Raw genomic sequence first — 18,198 nt, forward strand, 5'->3', positions numbered from 1 at the left:
ATTGTTGCTTGTTTAAAGAAATATTGTGTATTTAAGGAAAGTAATTTCAAATTTATTTAAAAAAAAAAGTACAGTATTTTATTTAGAAAGATTTATTTAATTTAGGTTTGATAACAGCAAAGCAGAGCAATAGTCTAGGCTTGGCAGTTTTTCAGAAGCTGGGTTTTACAAAGCCTCAGAGAGCTTTTAGTATTTTTCTTTTAATATTTGGATATTAAATTATTTTAAACTCTGCTGTCTTGAATCTACTGTTACAAGAAAAGTGGAATAGTGATGGAGTGAGCCCTCAGACCAACTGTATAAAACTCCACCTAGAAAACAAGTTTTACTGGTATCGTGGCACTCAGTTTCTAAAACATACCTCTCTCCTGTCTTTTTTCCCTTCTTATTAAAATGAAAACTTATCCAGAATTGGCCAGTAAAAAGAGAAGTCCTCTATTGCAATAAGAACAAACCATTTGCTTTCAGTGGTGGTGTGCAACTGATGTATTGTCCTAAGCCCCTGTTTGCAACTCATGTTTGTTTTTGCCTAAATCTGCCTATTGTGTACAATAAGGCAGGTGTCCACCCCCAGCCTGACTGCAGCACAGTGTAAGGGTGATTTAGTCTCAAATCCTTTGAGGGCCCTTTGAGGGATGCTACCTGTTCTCTTGCTGGTGTGAGCACCACCAAGTGACTTGGCCTGGGCAGCTGAAAAGCCATGGTTCAACTCTACTTATGCTTGCATGTGTGCTTAAACCAAGCATAGGCTGAATTTGGCATGGATGCTCACCTTGAGACGGGCAGTGTGTTAGAGCTGCAGGCAATGAGTGCGCAACGGTGGATGTCTTTTGGAAGATGCTGCTGGATGGTGGGTTTTGCTTTGAATGGTGGGGTGCTACAGGACTTGGGCAAACCTGAATGTGGAATTGAGAGGATGAGGACAGCACGCAGGACTGTACTGGTTTCCTAATGGTATTTTAGAGTGACAAAAACTGAGGACAAGATATTCCAAGCAAAATAACCTGTGAAAATTGCATTTTCTCTCCTGCTTTGTAGTGTTTCATCAAACCACAAGAATAAGAGAAAATCTTTCATTGTTTTACAGTATACTCAGTGTACTTTTCTAGTCTTCAAGTAAGAGCACTAATGACACATTTTTCTCTTGCTAAGCCTGAGGTGCATGTGAAAAGAACTGCAAAAATTCTTTTGATTTGTAGTACTGGGTGACATCCTTTCCCCGTTGCGCTTGTGCACTTCCTCCTTCCGTGGCTGTCATGTTGCTATGCTGGGGTTTCATGTCAGTGATCAGGCACATCGGAAACTCGCTATCAACCATCTGAGGAGCCCTGGTTAATCTTCTGCAGTCCAGTCGTTCACATCTCTTGGGCCATGCACTTGTTTTAAATGTAGCATATACTTTTTTCCAGTTTCTTGCACAGTACCTATCATCTTTTTCCTGTTCAACCATGCCTATTCTCAAAGGAACCAATACCTCGTTGCAGGATGCAATAACATTGCTTTTTTTTTTGAGCAGTTAACCTTTCTTCTTGAAGCATCTTGACGTCTGGTTTACATTTCTACTGCAATCATACCCTTTGCCAAGACCTTAAAGGCCTTTCCTGCAATAATTCTGGTGCTGTATCCTAAATGACTTTTGATTCATTGTGTGCTTTGTGCTTTGGGACATTGCCCGTAATTTAAATTATTTTTACAGACTCTAATCTCCCAGAAGAGCCACGTAAGTGTGATAGAAGCCTTGCTTATTTAGCCGTATAGCTAACCTGTTTTTCTTGGTATCAGACTATCCTGTATTGTATATTATCTTTCTTGTACAATAAAACTGCTTTCTCACATGGAAGCTAGCAGACAGCATTTCTTTGACAGGGAGTCAAGGAGCTGGTTAAAAATTATGCCATTGTTTCCTTCAGGAAGCACCAACTATACTTTGCCTTACGGTTGGAACAAATACATATTAACAGGAAGCTCCATCTGATAGACCTAAGCTAACACAAACAGAGCATTCGCACTTTGTCTGCTGAAGGTTTTTTGGTGGCAAGTGACAACTGAGAATAGTGATCTGTCTATGAGCTTGACCTGTGTAGGACATAACAGAGAGGAAGCGTGTGTGGTACAGGAAACTGTTGTAGCCAGTTCCTGGAGGGAATCATGCTCCTCTGCATGAATGCAAGTGTACTTCTCCTTCTGCTGGGCATCCTCATACCACAGAGAGGCTGGAAGATGGGAAGGGGCTGTACCCCTCCTTCCTTCCCCTGCCTCAAAAACAAAACAGAAAAAGATAAGACAAATCCTTAGAGGAAAACCATGCAAAGAGCCTGCATGGCCAGAGATTTAAACCCCCACCCTTTTTTTGTTATCAGGAATAAGGTACTTTTGTTTGGTGTTTTTTTTTTTTTTTTTTTTTTTAACTTGTTTCATCTTCAGCTATGGTTTCTGTAAGTTGCTGGTCACTTCTAACCTCTTGCTACAGTGATTTTTTTTTTTTTTAATATTTTTTTTTAATAGTTTGCCCTATTTGTGGCTCTAGACCCAAATTAAAATTTATATATTTTCAGCAGTTAAACAAACTGGCTAGGCAGCACAGCTAATGCAGTTATTATGCAATTTTCATTCAAGGATTAGAGAGTTCACAGCCATATTCTGGAAGAAAAATACAGCGTTAATAAAAATGTCAAAGTTGGCCAAAGGTATGGGCAAAGATGATTTGAAGTACAGGGCTCCTTCATTCTAATCATGTACCTTCACCAGACCATTCTCTTAAACAAACACTTGTTTTTTAATGGAGGAAGTGATGGAGGACCTCTGACGTCCACCAGTTGCATAATTGAATGCTCATTTAGTCTTCTATTAGTAGACTGGCACTGTGCTCCGGTAGTTTACAGTCATGACAGAATTAGTGTCTTTTCAGTGTTCAGTTCAGAGTAAGACCTACGTATACAGGATGTTTGTGTGTGACTTTCATCAAGAATGAAAGGTTGTGGGGTTTTTTTGTGTTTTTTTTTTTTTTTTTCTTCTCTGCATGGTGAAATCCAGTTCCTTTTTTAAAAAACAACCCTATCTGAGTTTTTCACTTCTAAAAGCACCAGTTGGCATTTTTATTCGACACTATACCTTGATAATGATCCCATAAAATAAATTCCCATCCTGTATTAGCTTCCTGGTGATGCTGTTTATGATCTAGAGTCCTTTCCTCTCTCTTGTTGTCAACTGTCCTCCATTTGACAAGTTCTAGCTATTCCCCTTCTAACTTCTACCTTTTATTAGAATTTTTTTTCCTCAAGCAACCCCAAAATGCCTTGAATGAAAGAACAAGAAAGACCTGGTGTCTAGCTGCAGTAAGAAATTACTTGATATGGATTAGTATGTATGTTTACCTAGTTGCACCATGAAAATGACCGTGCAGTACTGCGTGAGGTGGTTAGGGATTTATGTTGACTTGTAGTAATAAAAACCCGTTCAGGTTTTTTATCAGGGTTTTCCTGATGAAAATTAAGTAAGGAATGACTTCTCTGGCCTGGAATGGGACAGAATATATGACAAAGTTAAAGAGTGATCCCTTGTCTTCAGTGTGTGTCTTACCTGAAGTTGTCTGTCTAAATCCTCATTGCAATAACTCTTTTTGTTGCGTGAAAATGTCCTTTTATGTTACCATTGACCTTCTGTGTTCACGATCTGAAAAGCAAGTGTCGGTATATGTAAGCCACGGAGATGAAAGATGAAATAATGATGCTGTCATATGTTTTAATGAACTAACATGAACTGGGTATGCAGCAGCATTATAGTTTGCAAATTATGATGATCAAGATAAGAATCTGCCCATATTTAATCTGCACACTCATGTCATTCATTCTCAATGTCATCCTTCCACTTCTTCTAAAACTGTATGCTTAGAGGAGGTTAAACTTTGTCTGTATTACTTTGTTTACTGTGTTTACTCTATGAAATCTATCACAGTTGAAAGCTAAATGGCAAAAAAGTTATTTACTCTGTAAAAACCAACCAACCAACCAAAGCCCCACAAAACAAAAAACCAAACCCACCCCTGAGTTACAGGGTTGGTGAGGAAGTTGCATGGTCGGTGATTGATCATGCATATGACTGAATAAAGCTGTACATTCAAAGGAAGACAATCCAGTTCCCCAAAAGTAAGGTGCAGTCAGTGGGAGGCTTAAGGTAGAATGTTACCAAAGACACGAAAGGACCCAAAAGACTTTTTTATTTACAGAATATTTCTTTTTTAGTTTCAGTCATTTTCTCCAGTAGACAGACAGGATGAACTACAACTAGCCGTTGACCTCATGCCAAAAAAAAGAGCACAGATTTAGCAGTTATATGCTAAAAATAATATTCCCTGTATGCAAGGGCACTCATAGTTGGGTATCTTCAAGATTGATAGATGTAATGAATAAAAGTTGTTCAAAAGTAAAGAGCAGACTTAAGCCATCTCTTATGTGACATTGAACAAGGAAAAACTGGCTGTCTTCCTGGAGGGTTAGAACTCAATTGAGCTGAACTTTGCATGTCCCTTCTCCTCTATTAAATATTTTTGAGGTTTCAGCTTAATTTAGGGCCTAATGCCAACCTTTTCCAGGTTCATGGAAAGACTCCCACTGAAAGTATGTAAGAAACACTGCAAGAAGGAATAAAATCTGCCCACATTTTAATACTGGTTTTGATGATGATGGCTGCGTGTGCATGAGACTATTAATCTTGTGAGTAAGTACTTCCAGCTTGTTTCATGCACCTTTTTTTTTTTTTTTTTTTTAAATGTTCCTGGTCGTATCACTGGACATATTTTATAAACCTTTATCGGTTCTCCTACCTATGACATTTATTCAATGAGCATTGTTATCTCTCAGTAAGTGGTTAATTGTTCCTTTGATCATTCCACACATTGTTTCAAGCCACAAAAAAGACATGCTAATGTTCTAAAACCATAGTTAAATACAGAAAAACAGTAGCAGCTCAGGGCTCGACGCTGCAAAGTACTGATAGCTACCTGTAATGTGTCAAGTTTCTGCAGCTGCCACTGAGGTCAGTAAAAAAGCCCTAAGTCTGTATCTGTTCTGAAAGTCAAAATATATCCTAGAATAGTCAGAAACCATTAAATCCATCTGTAGCTCTTAATATATTCCCTATATATTTCCTATATCGTGCTAAATATAGTGCATACACTAGCTGGTCATGTTTACCTGTCAGCTGTATGGTTCTTTCCTGGAGATGCTCTGACGTCTCAAACCTGTTTGAGACCAAAAAGTATCTAAATTGTCTGGCTGACTTCATGGAGTAAGCCAAATTTTATTATTTATTATATGTTTGCCCACATATACACACCTGTGCACACACTGTCTCATGTAACTCTACATATGCCTTGTCTATATATGTGCTTTTCTCTTTAATGGGTAGTATAGCATAGACACACATCCCAAGTTGATGTACAGGCTTAGATGGATGTAAGCTCAACCTGTTACTGGAGGGCTGCATCCTGATGTTGTTTCATGGGTGCTGAGATATCTCCGCTTCTGGGTATGACTCTACCAGGTATGTAGTGCTTGTAAAACAGAGTTGAAAAGGCAACCACAGAAACAGACTTCCAGTAGAACAGTGCTGGCTGTCTGAGAGGAAACGGGTCACCTTGTAATAGTCTACTGAAAACCGCGTCCATGAAAGAAAACATCTGCTGCTTTGTAAGTGTTAGTGTCCACACTGCTTCAATACTTGTTTCATGGTTTCACATCCAGAAGTACAGAGATGATCAGACACTCACAAAATTCTTGGTATTAAAAGAAACGTAGCTCTGTTAGCTACGGGTTGACCACAAAGCCAAGTATTTTTGAGTGCATCTGATGCAGTATCTGTCATTTATCTGCATGCAGGCAGATGCTACTTGGTAACCTGGGACAGGCAATATGAAAGCCTTCACACACTATTGCCTTATCTCTAATGCTTGCTTGGCCCCACAATCTAAGAGTTAGATCAGAGCTCATGAAAGCCTGAACTTCTCATCACTCTGCTTCCTTTCTTGAAGATGGTCACATTTGTACATAGAGTATAAAAAAGCAACGGGTTTCAGGAGATAAGATTGGCGGTTTCCAGGAGATTAAGCCTTTTCTGACTGCTAGAGTTAAAGATATTCCGGTGTTCTGCTGTCTGTCTCTCCTTTAGAGGAAAAAGGTGTATTATACTGGAGTCATTAGGGCAGATACAATGGTGAATGTTTGTTCAGCTACCCCATATACAACTGGTGAAATCAGCACAGGGCTCTATGCTTAGCAAAGTGTTCCAGAGTGGCTGGTGCTACTGGTTAAAACATTCATCTGTCTTAGATCTTTAAGTCCCTGAGTGATATTATATGGGAGCTAAGGTATTTTTAATTTTTTACTGTGAGACAGAGAAGCAAGGCTGGCTAAGTAACATGCTTTTCCACTTGTTACGTTACAGTAAAGCAGCTTGGCTATGACCCAGTGAAGAGTAAATGACTGTTCTGTGAAGTCTCGTAAGTGTTTGGGGATTAGCATGTACACTGGATAGCCCACACTCAGTTTGCCTAATTTAAATGTCCGTGTTTAGATCCTTTACCTGCTCAACAGTTGAAATAACTAAACGTTTTGCACAAAACTTGTTTCACGTGGGATATAAATTGCTCCCTGACGGCGTCCGGTGTCTTTCCACTGACAGCAGAGCTTTGACGTGCAGGTGAGGCTTAGTTTGTCTGAAACAAAGCTCTCAACTTAGCTATCTGGAATTATGTGGTTGATTAGGGTGGGGCTGATACATCTGCCTACTAGTAATTTGTCTCATGCTGCTTATTGTAAGGTTGGTTTCAGTTGTCCATTAGTTTGTCTGATATTAACTGGTTGGATTAACAGTTTACATGCTTAGCATCTGTATCAAGGTGAGTACTTTTTTGGGAAGATGTAGTAATAGTGATTACAGTGAAGTGATATTAAGTGTGATAAGGTTGTTTTGGGCATGTGGAAATTGTAACGTTTGCTTTGAAAAAATACACCAATTTGGAGGCTTTGACATTTCATCTTCTGTTGTCAGGGTTGTACCTTTGATTTTTCCCTGTGAAAATTCACACAAGTTCAGTTACATTCTAAATACCTGGGGGAAAAAAATCACAGCTCTCACATGAGTAGTGGAAGCTTTATGAGGCTTGACAGTTAAATTTCCCCAGGATGATTTTCACATAGAGCAAATTCAAGTTTGAGGCAGAGTCTGTCCTTGCAGCTGTTGTTTGTAACTATTTAACTGCTGTGGACTTGTCTGCTGTCAACAAGTTGAAAGTAAGCAGTAACTGAGAATCTGCGCTCCACTTCTGGCTGAAGAGAGGGGATGTAGCTGTCAAAAAAAGAAAACAAACAAACAAACAAAAAGTGGCAAACTGTTTTCCATTTTCCTGGTGCCTCACTCCCTTCTTATGCTTCAAAAGTTGAGGAGGAAGCCACTAGTACTGAAACAAAAACAGGGTAAGAACCAAGTGTTGGAAGGAAACGAACAGCAGGCTGATCTCAGAGGAGGACTGTGTATTTTTTAATCTCTTAATTTTGAACCCTCTGTTCCTTATGTGCATTCATCTAGTCTCAGAAACAAAATAGTGATGCCAGCGTGACAGGGTTAGTAGCTTAGCTGTGGTGCTCCACTGGCACGGCTGTACTAGTGGGGCTTGTGGGCATCTTCTCTCTAAGGCCAAAGAAAGAGATAAGAAGCAGCAATATCTGACTGAACATCTTTGTTTTGCTTGGGATAATGTGTATTTGTGGGTATGAAAGTGTTTCATGCTTCAGCCTGGAAAGAGCACAACAATACATTTCAAGAGTTTTCTCTGAGGGTGGGGAATAAAAAGAGAAATTAGTAAGACTGAAATGGATCCATGTGCATAAAACTCCATAAAAGTAAGTAGTGCGGTGACTGGCACTTGATGCAGTTCTTATGTCAGCCTTCAGTTTTTCTAATAGTAACAAGCAAAGAGCTTTGGCAAATGATTTACCGTAAGTTTATCTTCTTGTCACTTAGGCATACAAATGTTCACCTTTAATCCTTATTAGGTTCTCTTTAGTTGTGTTTGTTTAGGAAAAGTACAGAAAAGGGATAGTCTTTGCTTTGGTGCCCTCTTGTGGTTTCATGTATTGGCCGAGTTACACTTTTAAGAAGTCTGCTACTCTTAAGGGATATAATAAGTATTAATTGTTACCGCTCAAGGTGTATTCAGACAGCTTACACCATCCCATGCAACTCGTTGTTTGCTGGACTTTTTATCCAGAGACGCTTAGCTACCTTCGTGTAACTGAAGCCATTTATGTTCATGTTGTCATATGTATTAGTCTTGAGCAATTGTGGGAATATTGCAGATAGAAGGGCTAGACGCTTGGGGAACATTTATGTTATGTTTCAAATGACTGGCTCATCTTTGCGTTCCCCTGCCTTGTCTGAGCACTTTACTTCCATTTAAGAATGGCTAAAGTTAGAGATATAAGGTAAAATGAGACGATTTTAGAGATAAATCAGAAACACCCATATATTTATACTTTGCCTAGGTAAAAGTATATTCTCATATGTGTATTTGTGTCAATATGTGATAATCTCTGTCCTATTAACTTCAATTTGTTATCACTTACTAATGTGATTTTTGTACCTAATTACCTACAAACTTCCTCTCCACGATTTTGTAGTGTGCTTACAATATCATTTGTCTATGTGTGCATTGGACTTCCATGTGCTGCATTTTGAAGCAACCATTGGGCAGTCTAGCTTATAATGTCAGCCTTGACACACTTTTGTTTTCTTGAGGGCTTGGCCCTTCAACAGGTTTACCCAATGCAGTTCTCACTTATGTGAAAAACAGATAAAGCCTCTGGGTGACTTCGGCTGAGCCGTGCCACTTTGCAGCCACTGATGTCCTGTTTTAATATTTCTCCTCTTGAGTTCAGTTTTATTCATTATGTCAATTCCTTTTTGTTTTTGTTTTTCTGAGGAAAAAAACTTGATTAACTGTTTTAGAGATCTGTAACGGGGGGATGATGTAGTTACTGGATTTTGCACCAAGTTTCTATCAAGTGCAAAGGATTGGTGTTGCTTGTCTCAACAGAATTGTGAAAAATATCCCTAACAACTAGCTCTGTGTTTAATAAGTGAGTGTTTTAAGTCTTCTTCATGGCTCATGTCATGTTTTAAAAAGAAACATGCAGTTGTTTGGGAACTGGAAGCTGCCTATGCCTAGTGTGTAGTGGATAGCATCCAGTTTGGGTCTTAAATGTTTTGCTTCCCAAATGCGTTATGTTCCTTTAAGGCAAGCAGCAGTCCTGCAGGGCGGTGGGCACAGCTGAAGCTGCTCAGGGAAGGGGTTTGAAGGCAGAGGCTGCAGGGTTGGTGGTGTGGTTTCGGCTGGGATAGAGTTTATTTTCTTCCTAGTAGCTAGTATAGTGCTGTGTTTTGGATTTAGGATGAGACTAACTTGTTAACACACTGATATTTTAGTTGTTGCTGAGCCGTGCTTACACTAAGTCAAGGACTTTTCAGCTTCTCATACTGCCCTGCCAGTGGGTAGGCTGGAGGTGCACAAGAAGCTGGGAGGGAGCACAGCCAGGACAGCTGACCCCAACTGGCCAAAGGGCTATTCCATACCATATGTGTCATGCTGAACAAAAAAAATGGGGGGAATTGGCTGGGGGCGGGGCAGGGCACAGCTGCTGCTTGGGAGCTGCTGGGTTAAACCACAAGAGCTGGGCAGCCTTGCTCCCCAGCTGGGGGAGGAGGCTTTCTAGGGGCTACAGGCAGTTGGGCTGAGTTTGCTGCAACTCCCTGGCTGTCCCAAATCTTACCTTGGGAACCAGGACCCTCTCCCTAAGGACTCACTTGGGCAGGGGGGACCAGGAAACAAACCCTTATATTCCCACTCTCTCTCTGATAGTTGCTTTGAAATTTTGTTTTATTTAAAAATGGAGTCACTCCTAGGTTGTGTTTCAGCTGCCAAATGTCAGATTTTATTTATCTGAAGCCTTTTGGAGATTGGTTATAAAAGACAGCGTGGGCAGAGCCTCTTAAGCTTTGGCTTAGCTGGGATTTCTCTTTGCAGTTTATTAGAATTTGGAACAGCAAAAAGGCAAATATTTGAAACATTTGGGGGGGGGGGGGTGTTGTGTGGTGGTGATTCAGCTGCAGTAGCCCTTAAAATGGGAAAGAACAAGAAATACTGTTTTCCTGAGGGGCTAGGAAACAGCAAGTCTTAGAGGTAGGCTAAAGCTAATGTCATTGTGTGGTTTCATTTGATAATGTCCAACCCAGAAGCTCAGTGTCTGAAGAGAAATAAACTATGCAACAGGAAGCAGGATCACTCAAAAGTTACCAGCCGTGTTTTAAGATAATCCAATACCAATGACATTTCTGTGTGTACAGATAATTTGTAATGGCATAATTATCTGTCCTCCTTCTAGGTTCTTACTAGACTGCATTACATTATTTTTATTTTTTTTTTTTATTTACAGCTTCCTTATTGTGCTGATATGCCTTATCTTCAGCGTGCTTTCTACAATTGAACAGTATGCAGCTCTTGCTACAGGGACGTTATTTTGGATGGTATGTATGTGGACGTTAATGTGATTGATGCATGTTTGTTCTTAATGTGCAAATTCTGATCTCCTGAGCTAGTACCATACCAAGCAGAATGTTCCTTATGGTTTAATTGACAAGAGGCTTTTCTGCTTTTCCCTAATGAGACTGTAAAGCCACAGAAACACCAAAAGTCATGGTAGCACAAACCCCAAGTCTTACCCTATACGGCCTGTGCTTGAGGGCATCTATGTTGTGTCCAACACACACAGCTGTTCTAATTAAGCTTGAATCCCTCATATTGCTCAGGTTAATCTATTTTTCAGCCATACTGAAGACCAGACACCTGACTATAGGGGGGGGGAAAAGTGAGTGGAAGTCCTTTCTTTTAGTTGATGTCAGATCCAACTTTCTTTCACAAGTGGAAAACTCGTGTATTTTCATTGACTTTAGAGTTAAGACAACTTGCACTGCCTGTCTTACGCACTTTCCCTTCAGTAGCAAAAACATAGTTACCTTTTGTTTATAGTACACTAGTGCTGCAACAGATATGTATCAAGAAATGTTCCAAGAGTATTGCTGTCCTGCCAGCTTAGATTTCATTGAAAAGCCTTAGTTTTAAAGTTGGAGAGGCATGATTTTAAACCTACAAAAAAAAATTTATAAATTTGTTGTACCTCAGCGGTGAGGACCCCCCTGCTAAATCATTGATTTCTCTGTATTTGTAAATAAATGACCATTATTTTAATTGTGAAAACACTGTCACTGTATTGAGAAAATCCTAACTAGCAATTTAAATGTTTGTTCAAAATAGTTCTTGTAGCAGTGTACCAGTAATATCATCGATATGTATGATATCATTATTAACGTGGAAAAGTTCACTTAAAAACCCCATTGATTATAATAAATTTTGTCAATTTATCTATTCAATATGCTAAGGTTTTATACCTAATATGAATACTGTAAGAATAAGAATATAGTATATTAAATTTAGTGTCAATCACGCTATTTCTATTTAAGGTGTCTTCATGTCTGGTATATTATTTTTAACTAACTTGTAAGATATTATAATTAGTTGCCAGCTAAGAGAGTCTCTATGTGTATTTCTGAATCCAGTATCTTTTCTGTTTTGTGGTTTGGGGTTTTCTTTTTGTACAGATTTAATTTTTTTTATCCATAACCAGTAGTTATGGATACTTCTACCAATTTCTGTGATGAATTTCACTTGTGATAATCTCACTCATCTTTGCAATATATCATAATATTTTACATGTGTGTTGTTTCAGTGAAAACTTCTAGTGAGAACATAACCAGTGATGTTTCATATTTTTTTTTTCTCCTGTGAAATCATGGAACTCATTTGTGTGTTCATACTGTACGCAGTATGTACTGTCTGTATGTGTGTAATACATTCAGTGTAATATGTATGCAATGCGTTCAGGATTACATACAATGTATGTAATATCCGCTATGTGTGCTCACACATCCATCCACTGTGGGTGTTCATAGTACTCTGTGTTATCTTGCTTTCTAACTAGCGTGACTCGGTGTTCCTGCTCTATATCATGAGAAGACCTATGGTTTATTTGTAACATTGAAATCCTGTGATCATGGTTTCTTGAGAATTCAGCAGTTGTTTGTTTGTTCAGTATTGGCATATTCTGATATTGTTTTCTTAAAGGATTAACTGTGGTAATTTTTAAGAAATTTAAGGGGATTACGGTGATCCATTGGTCCAAAGCAGTAGATGGGCCAGGGTGCACTCTGCTCTACCCAGTTTTGGTGGCACTTTCAAAGGAGCTGTGCACCTTGCAACACAAATATAAATGTCGGAATCTGGTTACTGTTAGTGTGTACCCATTAAAATTTCCTATTCTGTTCTTATTTTTATTTTAAGATTTTACTTTAACTCTAATATATCATTGCAAGCTTTCAAAATTAGATGTAACTGAATTCTTAAGGGGGAAGTTAATCACAGGTGACTGGTTGAAGAGAAAGCGTAAAAGGCAAAGAAACAAGTAAAAGAAAGTATAACAGCATACAGGGATTAAAAAACAAAACAGGAGAAAACACAGTACAAGCTTCCAACCCAAATGGTGATGTAAGAAGACTTATTAAAGTTTAGGAGGGCATTCTTTCTACTGCTTTGCAGTAGGAATTAATTTCTCTTCTGTGTTTGTAGAGGGACTTTTAGTTATTCCACAATAACAGTTTTAATTTGGAGCCAGACAATGAAAGCAGGTAACATTGTCATCGTAGGTGAGCAAAGAAAGGCAAACAAGTTGATTTACAAACTAATACTGAGTGAGAGAGACCTCAGAGGAGCAGCAGCGTAGCAACAAGCTATCAGGAGGAGCACGGGAATCTTGAAGAAGGTTTTCTGCTTGGGCTTAACTGGGATAGTGAGAAGGAGGGAACCTTCGGCCATGTGGAGTTTGAGGTTTGAGACCTCAAGTCATTCCGTGAAACTTGACTTATACTGCCCGAGTGTGTGCTTTGTGAGATTAAAATAATTAAACACTTCGAGACCTCTAGCTCTTTCTTTTGAAGATTATAAAATTGAGTCCACCTTTCCCTATCTGCATTCCAAAGGGAAAATTCCTGAAGCTTTGTCAAGAACAGATTGCCTTTTATTTAGACATAATTTCCTATGTAGGGTAGAATTCTCTCTAAATGAATTATGCTTTGTAATGCATCAAATATAAGGCTGAGATAGTTAGTGGTACAAAATGTGCAGTGTCACACTTTGAAATTTTGCCTACTTGAGATCTGTGGATGACTTGTGTTTTGGGGGGAGGCTTTGACCAGGCAGCCATAGGTCTGGAAATGCAAGAAATGACTATTTCAGGCTGAATGTCTGGAAATGAGTGCTCAGAGTTAGCATGTGGGTATGCTGAGCTGAACAGCCCCATGGAACAAGTCTGATTAGATGAGCTCACTGCATGGGCACTGTTCATCTTGAAAATGAGATGGAATAATAAAAGCACGTATGTGTTGTCTGCAAACTCCTGTTGTTACAGAATCCCTTCTACAGCCCACTTGGGAGTTGCATGGCATTGAAGATGCATGTTGGGTAAAGTACAGAATCTGTTCCTCCTGACTGAAAAACTATTCAAACAAGACCCTTGAAAACACTCACAATTAAGAACTATACTGCTTTGTTTCCTCCAGCCAAAGTATTTTGCTCTGACCCCGTGAAAGATCTAAGCACCTACACAACTTCAGCAGATAGTCTTTTTGAAAACAGGGACACTGGTCACATTAAAGTTGCAGATGGAAGCTGAGTGTGCCCTTTTTCATGAACAAGAATTTCATGCTTCAATAATATAGTCATACAAGATATTACAATTGTATGAAAATAAGAGCTAAAAAGGTGGTTGAGATTATATGTATGTATTATTTCCCATTTACTCTGGAGCTGCTTGTCTTACAATATCGCCTCCTGCTACCAGCAGAATAAATAGAAGATGTTATGTTACCAATAATTTTAAAGCATTTTAAAATGCTTCTATTTTTCCTAACAATAAGAAAAATGCAAGCTTAACATTGGAAAAATAAACAAGGGAAAGTTTATATGTGCTCCAAGTGGTGTTCCAGCTTTAGACAAAAAGCTTACAATTAGCTGTTGAATCTTTCTCTACTTGTCACCACACTTCACGAGGCAAAGAGCCTTGATGAAAGCTATACCTAAATGCAGTTGTAATGGGAGATTAGGAGAGAATTGGCCTTTTGTTAGTTTCCAGAATGCAGTGAAAACTGTTTAAATTTGCATGTGTTTATTTTGTCTTTTTTTCACTAGATGGTGCTGTTGGAGGGGTTTGACTCCAGTTACTCGTTGGCACTTGCCCAGCGTGAGCTGGAGTCTGAGCCAAGACTGTGAAAGGATCATCATTTTGAAGGGTATATGTACACTTGGCCCATTCAGAATAGTGGTGCGGGAGAGCTTTTGCCATGACTCATAAAGAGAATGTGGTATATCTGTGTAAAAATTGTTTTTGAGACTACAATATTTAAACTATGGAAAAAAAGTAATTCAGAGATGTATGTTCCCAGAGAGGCCATATTTTTCTTTTATTTTCATAAGCAAGGATTTTATGGTGCCAGAACACAGCAGAATGCTGTTATCTCAGCATGATCTAAGAAAATCCAAGTGCCTGATCCAAGGGGATTAAATATTCTGCTGAACCAAAGGATATTTAGTGTGCCTGAAAAAGCTATTTTCTGGTAGGAATCTCATTTCAATATCGATTCCAACAAAAAAAAAAAAGGAAGGCTATGTTTTTATGATGGAAGTGTAAGCTCTTTCCAGGTTTCTGTTTTCTGAGTTCCTTTTCTACTTTAGCATACTTCTTACTGAAGAGATTAAACAATTTTTAAACATTAAAAAGAGTCAATTAAGATAAAAGATAATAGTTTTGGGTGGCTAACTTTGATGTTACTGGCATTGAAATTATTCCTACAATTAAGAGAAAATGGCACAGAGTCTAGGCCTACGAGAAATCTAGACATTTTTTCTTTTTTTAATATAATCTTTTGTTTTGAGTATAAGCCTTGGATTTTGTGTGCTGCAGTGTTTTGAGCGTCTCGTGAGAAAGAAAGAGAAAAATACCTACGGCTTTTGATTCTGAAGATGGTCTTCACAGAGAACATTTGTTTGAAATAGTTCGAAGTGGTGCCAGCATTTTTTTTTTTTTCCTGATCATCTTCCTTGTTTAAGAAGGCCAAGACAGAGACTTACAATCTGGACATTGGTGCATTTTCATCCTTTTGAAAAATTAAATGGGATTAATGTCTGTAAAGGATGCTTGGTGATAGCTCTACAGACTGATCTAGTCTACAGACCCTTTATAAAGAACAACTGTAGCTGAGAAAGTGAAAAATCTGTCTTTGTAGCCTCAGCAATGTCTCCTGGTCTGACCCAGAGCGAGGTCAGCTGGTGTAGAAGATGTGTTGTGGACTTGTGCTCTTTAGTCCTTTTCCCTTGTTGGACCTGCAGATAGACCTGCCCAGGGAATCACTCACTGCAGCATTTCCTTTCCATCACTCCGTTAATGGCTGAGGTTGAGAATCCTAGCTTTCATTTAAAGCCAGCTCTCTACATTTTAGTTTGTAGTAAAAAGGCCAAATGTGAGTGATTCGAAGGCTCACCCTTTTAATTAGGTGACTGTATAGTTAGTAGCTGGAACAAGGAGCTTCCTCTGAATCTGAACCCAGGTGTTTCTCGCTGCGCTTCAGTCTGTGGTTCTGATGTTTGTGGCTGAGCTGTGCTGGCAGATAACATGAGTGCTTCCAACCCGCCTAATTGCAAAATCAACTGTGTTGGTTTGCAATGCTGCTGGTAGTAACATCTTAACTTGTTCCAGTTGTTGGCAAAGCAATCCTCTGTCAACTTTCTGGTCTGTATAGGAGAATTATGTGTTTAATGTAAATGTGATGTTAAAGGGACTTAATTAATTTGGTTCAGAAGGTTGCATGAAAATTATTTTAGTCCAGCTTAAATTCTGCTTTATGCTCATTCTGAACAGGTCTGAGGGAGCCAAATCAAATGCTTTTAAAGTGGAAATAAGATTGTCTGTTAGGGACAGCTGAACCAATTTAATGAAATGGGCTTTAAAAAAAAAAAAACAACAAAAAACAAAAAACAACAAAAAAAAAACACACACAAAAAAAAACCAAAAAAAAAAACCAAAGACATGCCTGTTGTTATTGTTTGGTGTAGGTGAAGTCTGAGCTGAACAGGAATGCCAGGAAGGAATGAAGAGGTGATACGGAAGGAAAGTATGCTAAGACCAGTAAGGGAAAGATGAGCTGCTGCTTGTTTTCGCATGTGCTAAAAATCAAACACTTCTAGAAGGGAGCTATAGTTTCCCTTTAAAATCTGCAGAGGGCAGCATTGGATCACGCTGTGTCCGGTCTGGGGTGGCTGGATTCAGACCTCGGATGGTGTCCTGAAGCAGATAAAAATATCTTTTGGAAGAAGTGAACTATTAATAAAGAGATGGTTTTTCACATGGCCTTGGGGAATTTTATACGAGTAATCAACAAAAATAATTCTGGGAGAGAGGGGTGGAAGATAAGGGCTGTGTAAACATTGCTGCCAGAAACAACTCTGGCCACTTTGTGGTTGTAGCCACAAAATTCATGCTGTTTGGCCTACCTGATTTCTCATCATGTGGATGGCTTTTAGAAAAAAGTGAGAACAATTAAAGCTTTCAGTGAAATGAATTGGACAAGCATCTGCGTGGAGAAGAAAGAAAAAGATACTAAACTTGTTAGCACACTGAAAGATTTCCAGTATGTTATGTCCTTCCAGGTATGCTCTTGTTATTGTGTTAGATGTTTCCTTTTCAGTGGGGAAAAAAGAAAAAGTTTATTTGGCTAAACTTCTCTAAAGTTATCACCAAAAATGACTTTTAGATATATATGATAAAAATAAGCAATGATTTTTATAGAAAATTAAAACTTTTTTATATGTATTGCATACACTTCCTCTAGCAGGTTCAAAAGTTCTGGGTTTGAATTCTTATTTTAGTCTGCTACACCGCAGTGTGTATTTGATAAAGATAAGATTGAATGCAGAAAATTGGTTACTTCCATCTCTGCCTTTTCTAAGAACTATGAAAAAAAAATAATCCCTCTTCTTGGATTTCTGTACCTGGAGTTCTGTGGTGGCATACCTCAACGCTGTCATTTAAAATAAAGTCTGCAACTACCTTGCTGTGAGTAAAGGAAGTGGAATTTAGCATTTATCTCCACAGTACGCTGGGATGAAATGGCTATGAAGCACCAAGCTATTGGGGCTCGAACTCTGAAGACTAAGACAGGCTCTGGGAAGAGCGACCTTCCTCAAGCTCACGGTGGAGCTGGTGACAGATTGCAGGCCAGCACGAACCGCTGCTGATAGATTGGTGCCGTCTGCTGGCTGCTTGGTGGCCTACATGATCTGACATGGTGATCTCTCTCACTGGCAGCGCGGGGCTGTTGGCCAAAGCCTGAAATGAGCACGGTGCCAAGTTGTCCTCTTGTGCTGAGCAAGCTTCCCAGCTTTTCATACATGAACTATAGTAGCGTGATAGTTTTCAGAAAACGTTGCTTTTATATTGTATGCAACATTTTGAAAAATAGGGGGATATGTGCTCCAGAGTTATTAATAGTTCACTTGTTCTCAAGCTTGTGTTTGCTCTCTTAAGTCACATAGTATACCGGTGTTTTGTTTCTTTATTTTTTAGTATAGCTGCATTCCAGTAAATTCTGTTCAAAGGTGTGTCTAAGAAAATACCAGCACTGAAAAAAGTATGTTTCATTCACTGTTACATCTATTGTTTAGATTTGTCAAGCTTTCCACTTAAGGGTTAACGTTTGACTAAACTTTTCTGGGGTGTAAATCCCCATCAAACTCAGAGCATTTGCTTGGTAAACTCTAAAAGAGACATGGTAAACGTATTTTCTTTGAAATTATACACATTTTTCACTATTTAATATTTTAGTAAACAAGCAGAGTAATACGAATTCCATCTTGGAAGAAAATTTAAAACTGTGAAATACTGGTGCATAGTAGAGCCAAGCAGTGAAAAGAAAGATTTTTAAATTTAGGGTTTATCTGGATTCATGTGTAATGTTTGCAGTGACAGGTGTTTCCTTTATGCT

General features: G+C 38.8%; 1 protein-coding gene across 1 annotated transcript in view; it reads left to right on the forward strand.

Moving 5' to 3' along the window:
* KCNQ1 (potassium voltage-gated channel subfamily Q member 1) overlaps positions 1-18,198 on the forward strand; it is a gene marked incomplete at its 5' end in the record, with an annotated part of 370,416 nt that overhangs the window by 42,330 nt on the left and 309,888 nt on the right. The window contains one exon of the mRNA XM_082317249.1: positions 10,488-10,578. Coding sequence (XP_082173375.1) covers positions 10,488-10,578 — 91 coding nt within the window. The remainder of the gene's footprint in view (positions 1-10,487; positions 10,579-18,198) is intronic.

This window comes from Platalea leucorodia (genome assembly GCF_965183815.1).
Source record: "Platalea leucorodia genome assembly, chromosome: 7".
Lineage (NCBI taxonomy): Eukaryota > Metazoa > Chordata > Aves > Pelecaniformes > Threskiornithidae > Platalea > Platalea leucorodia.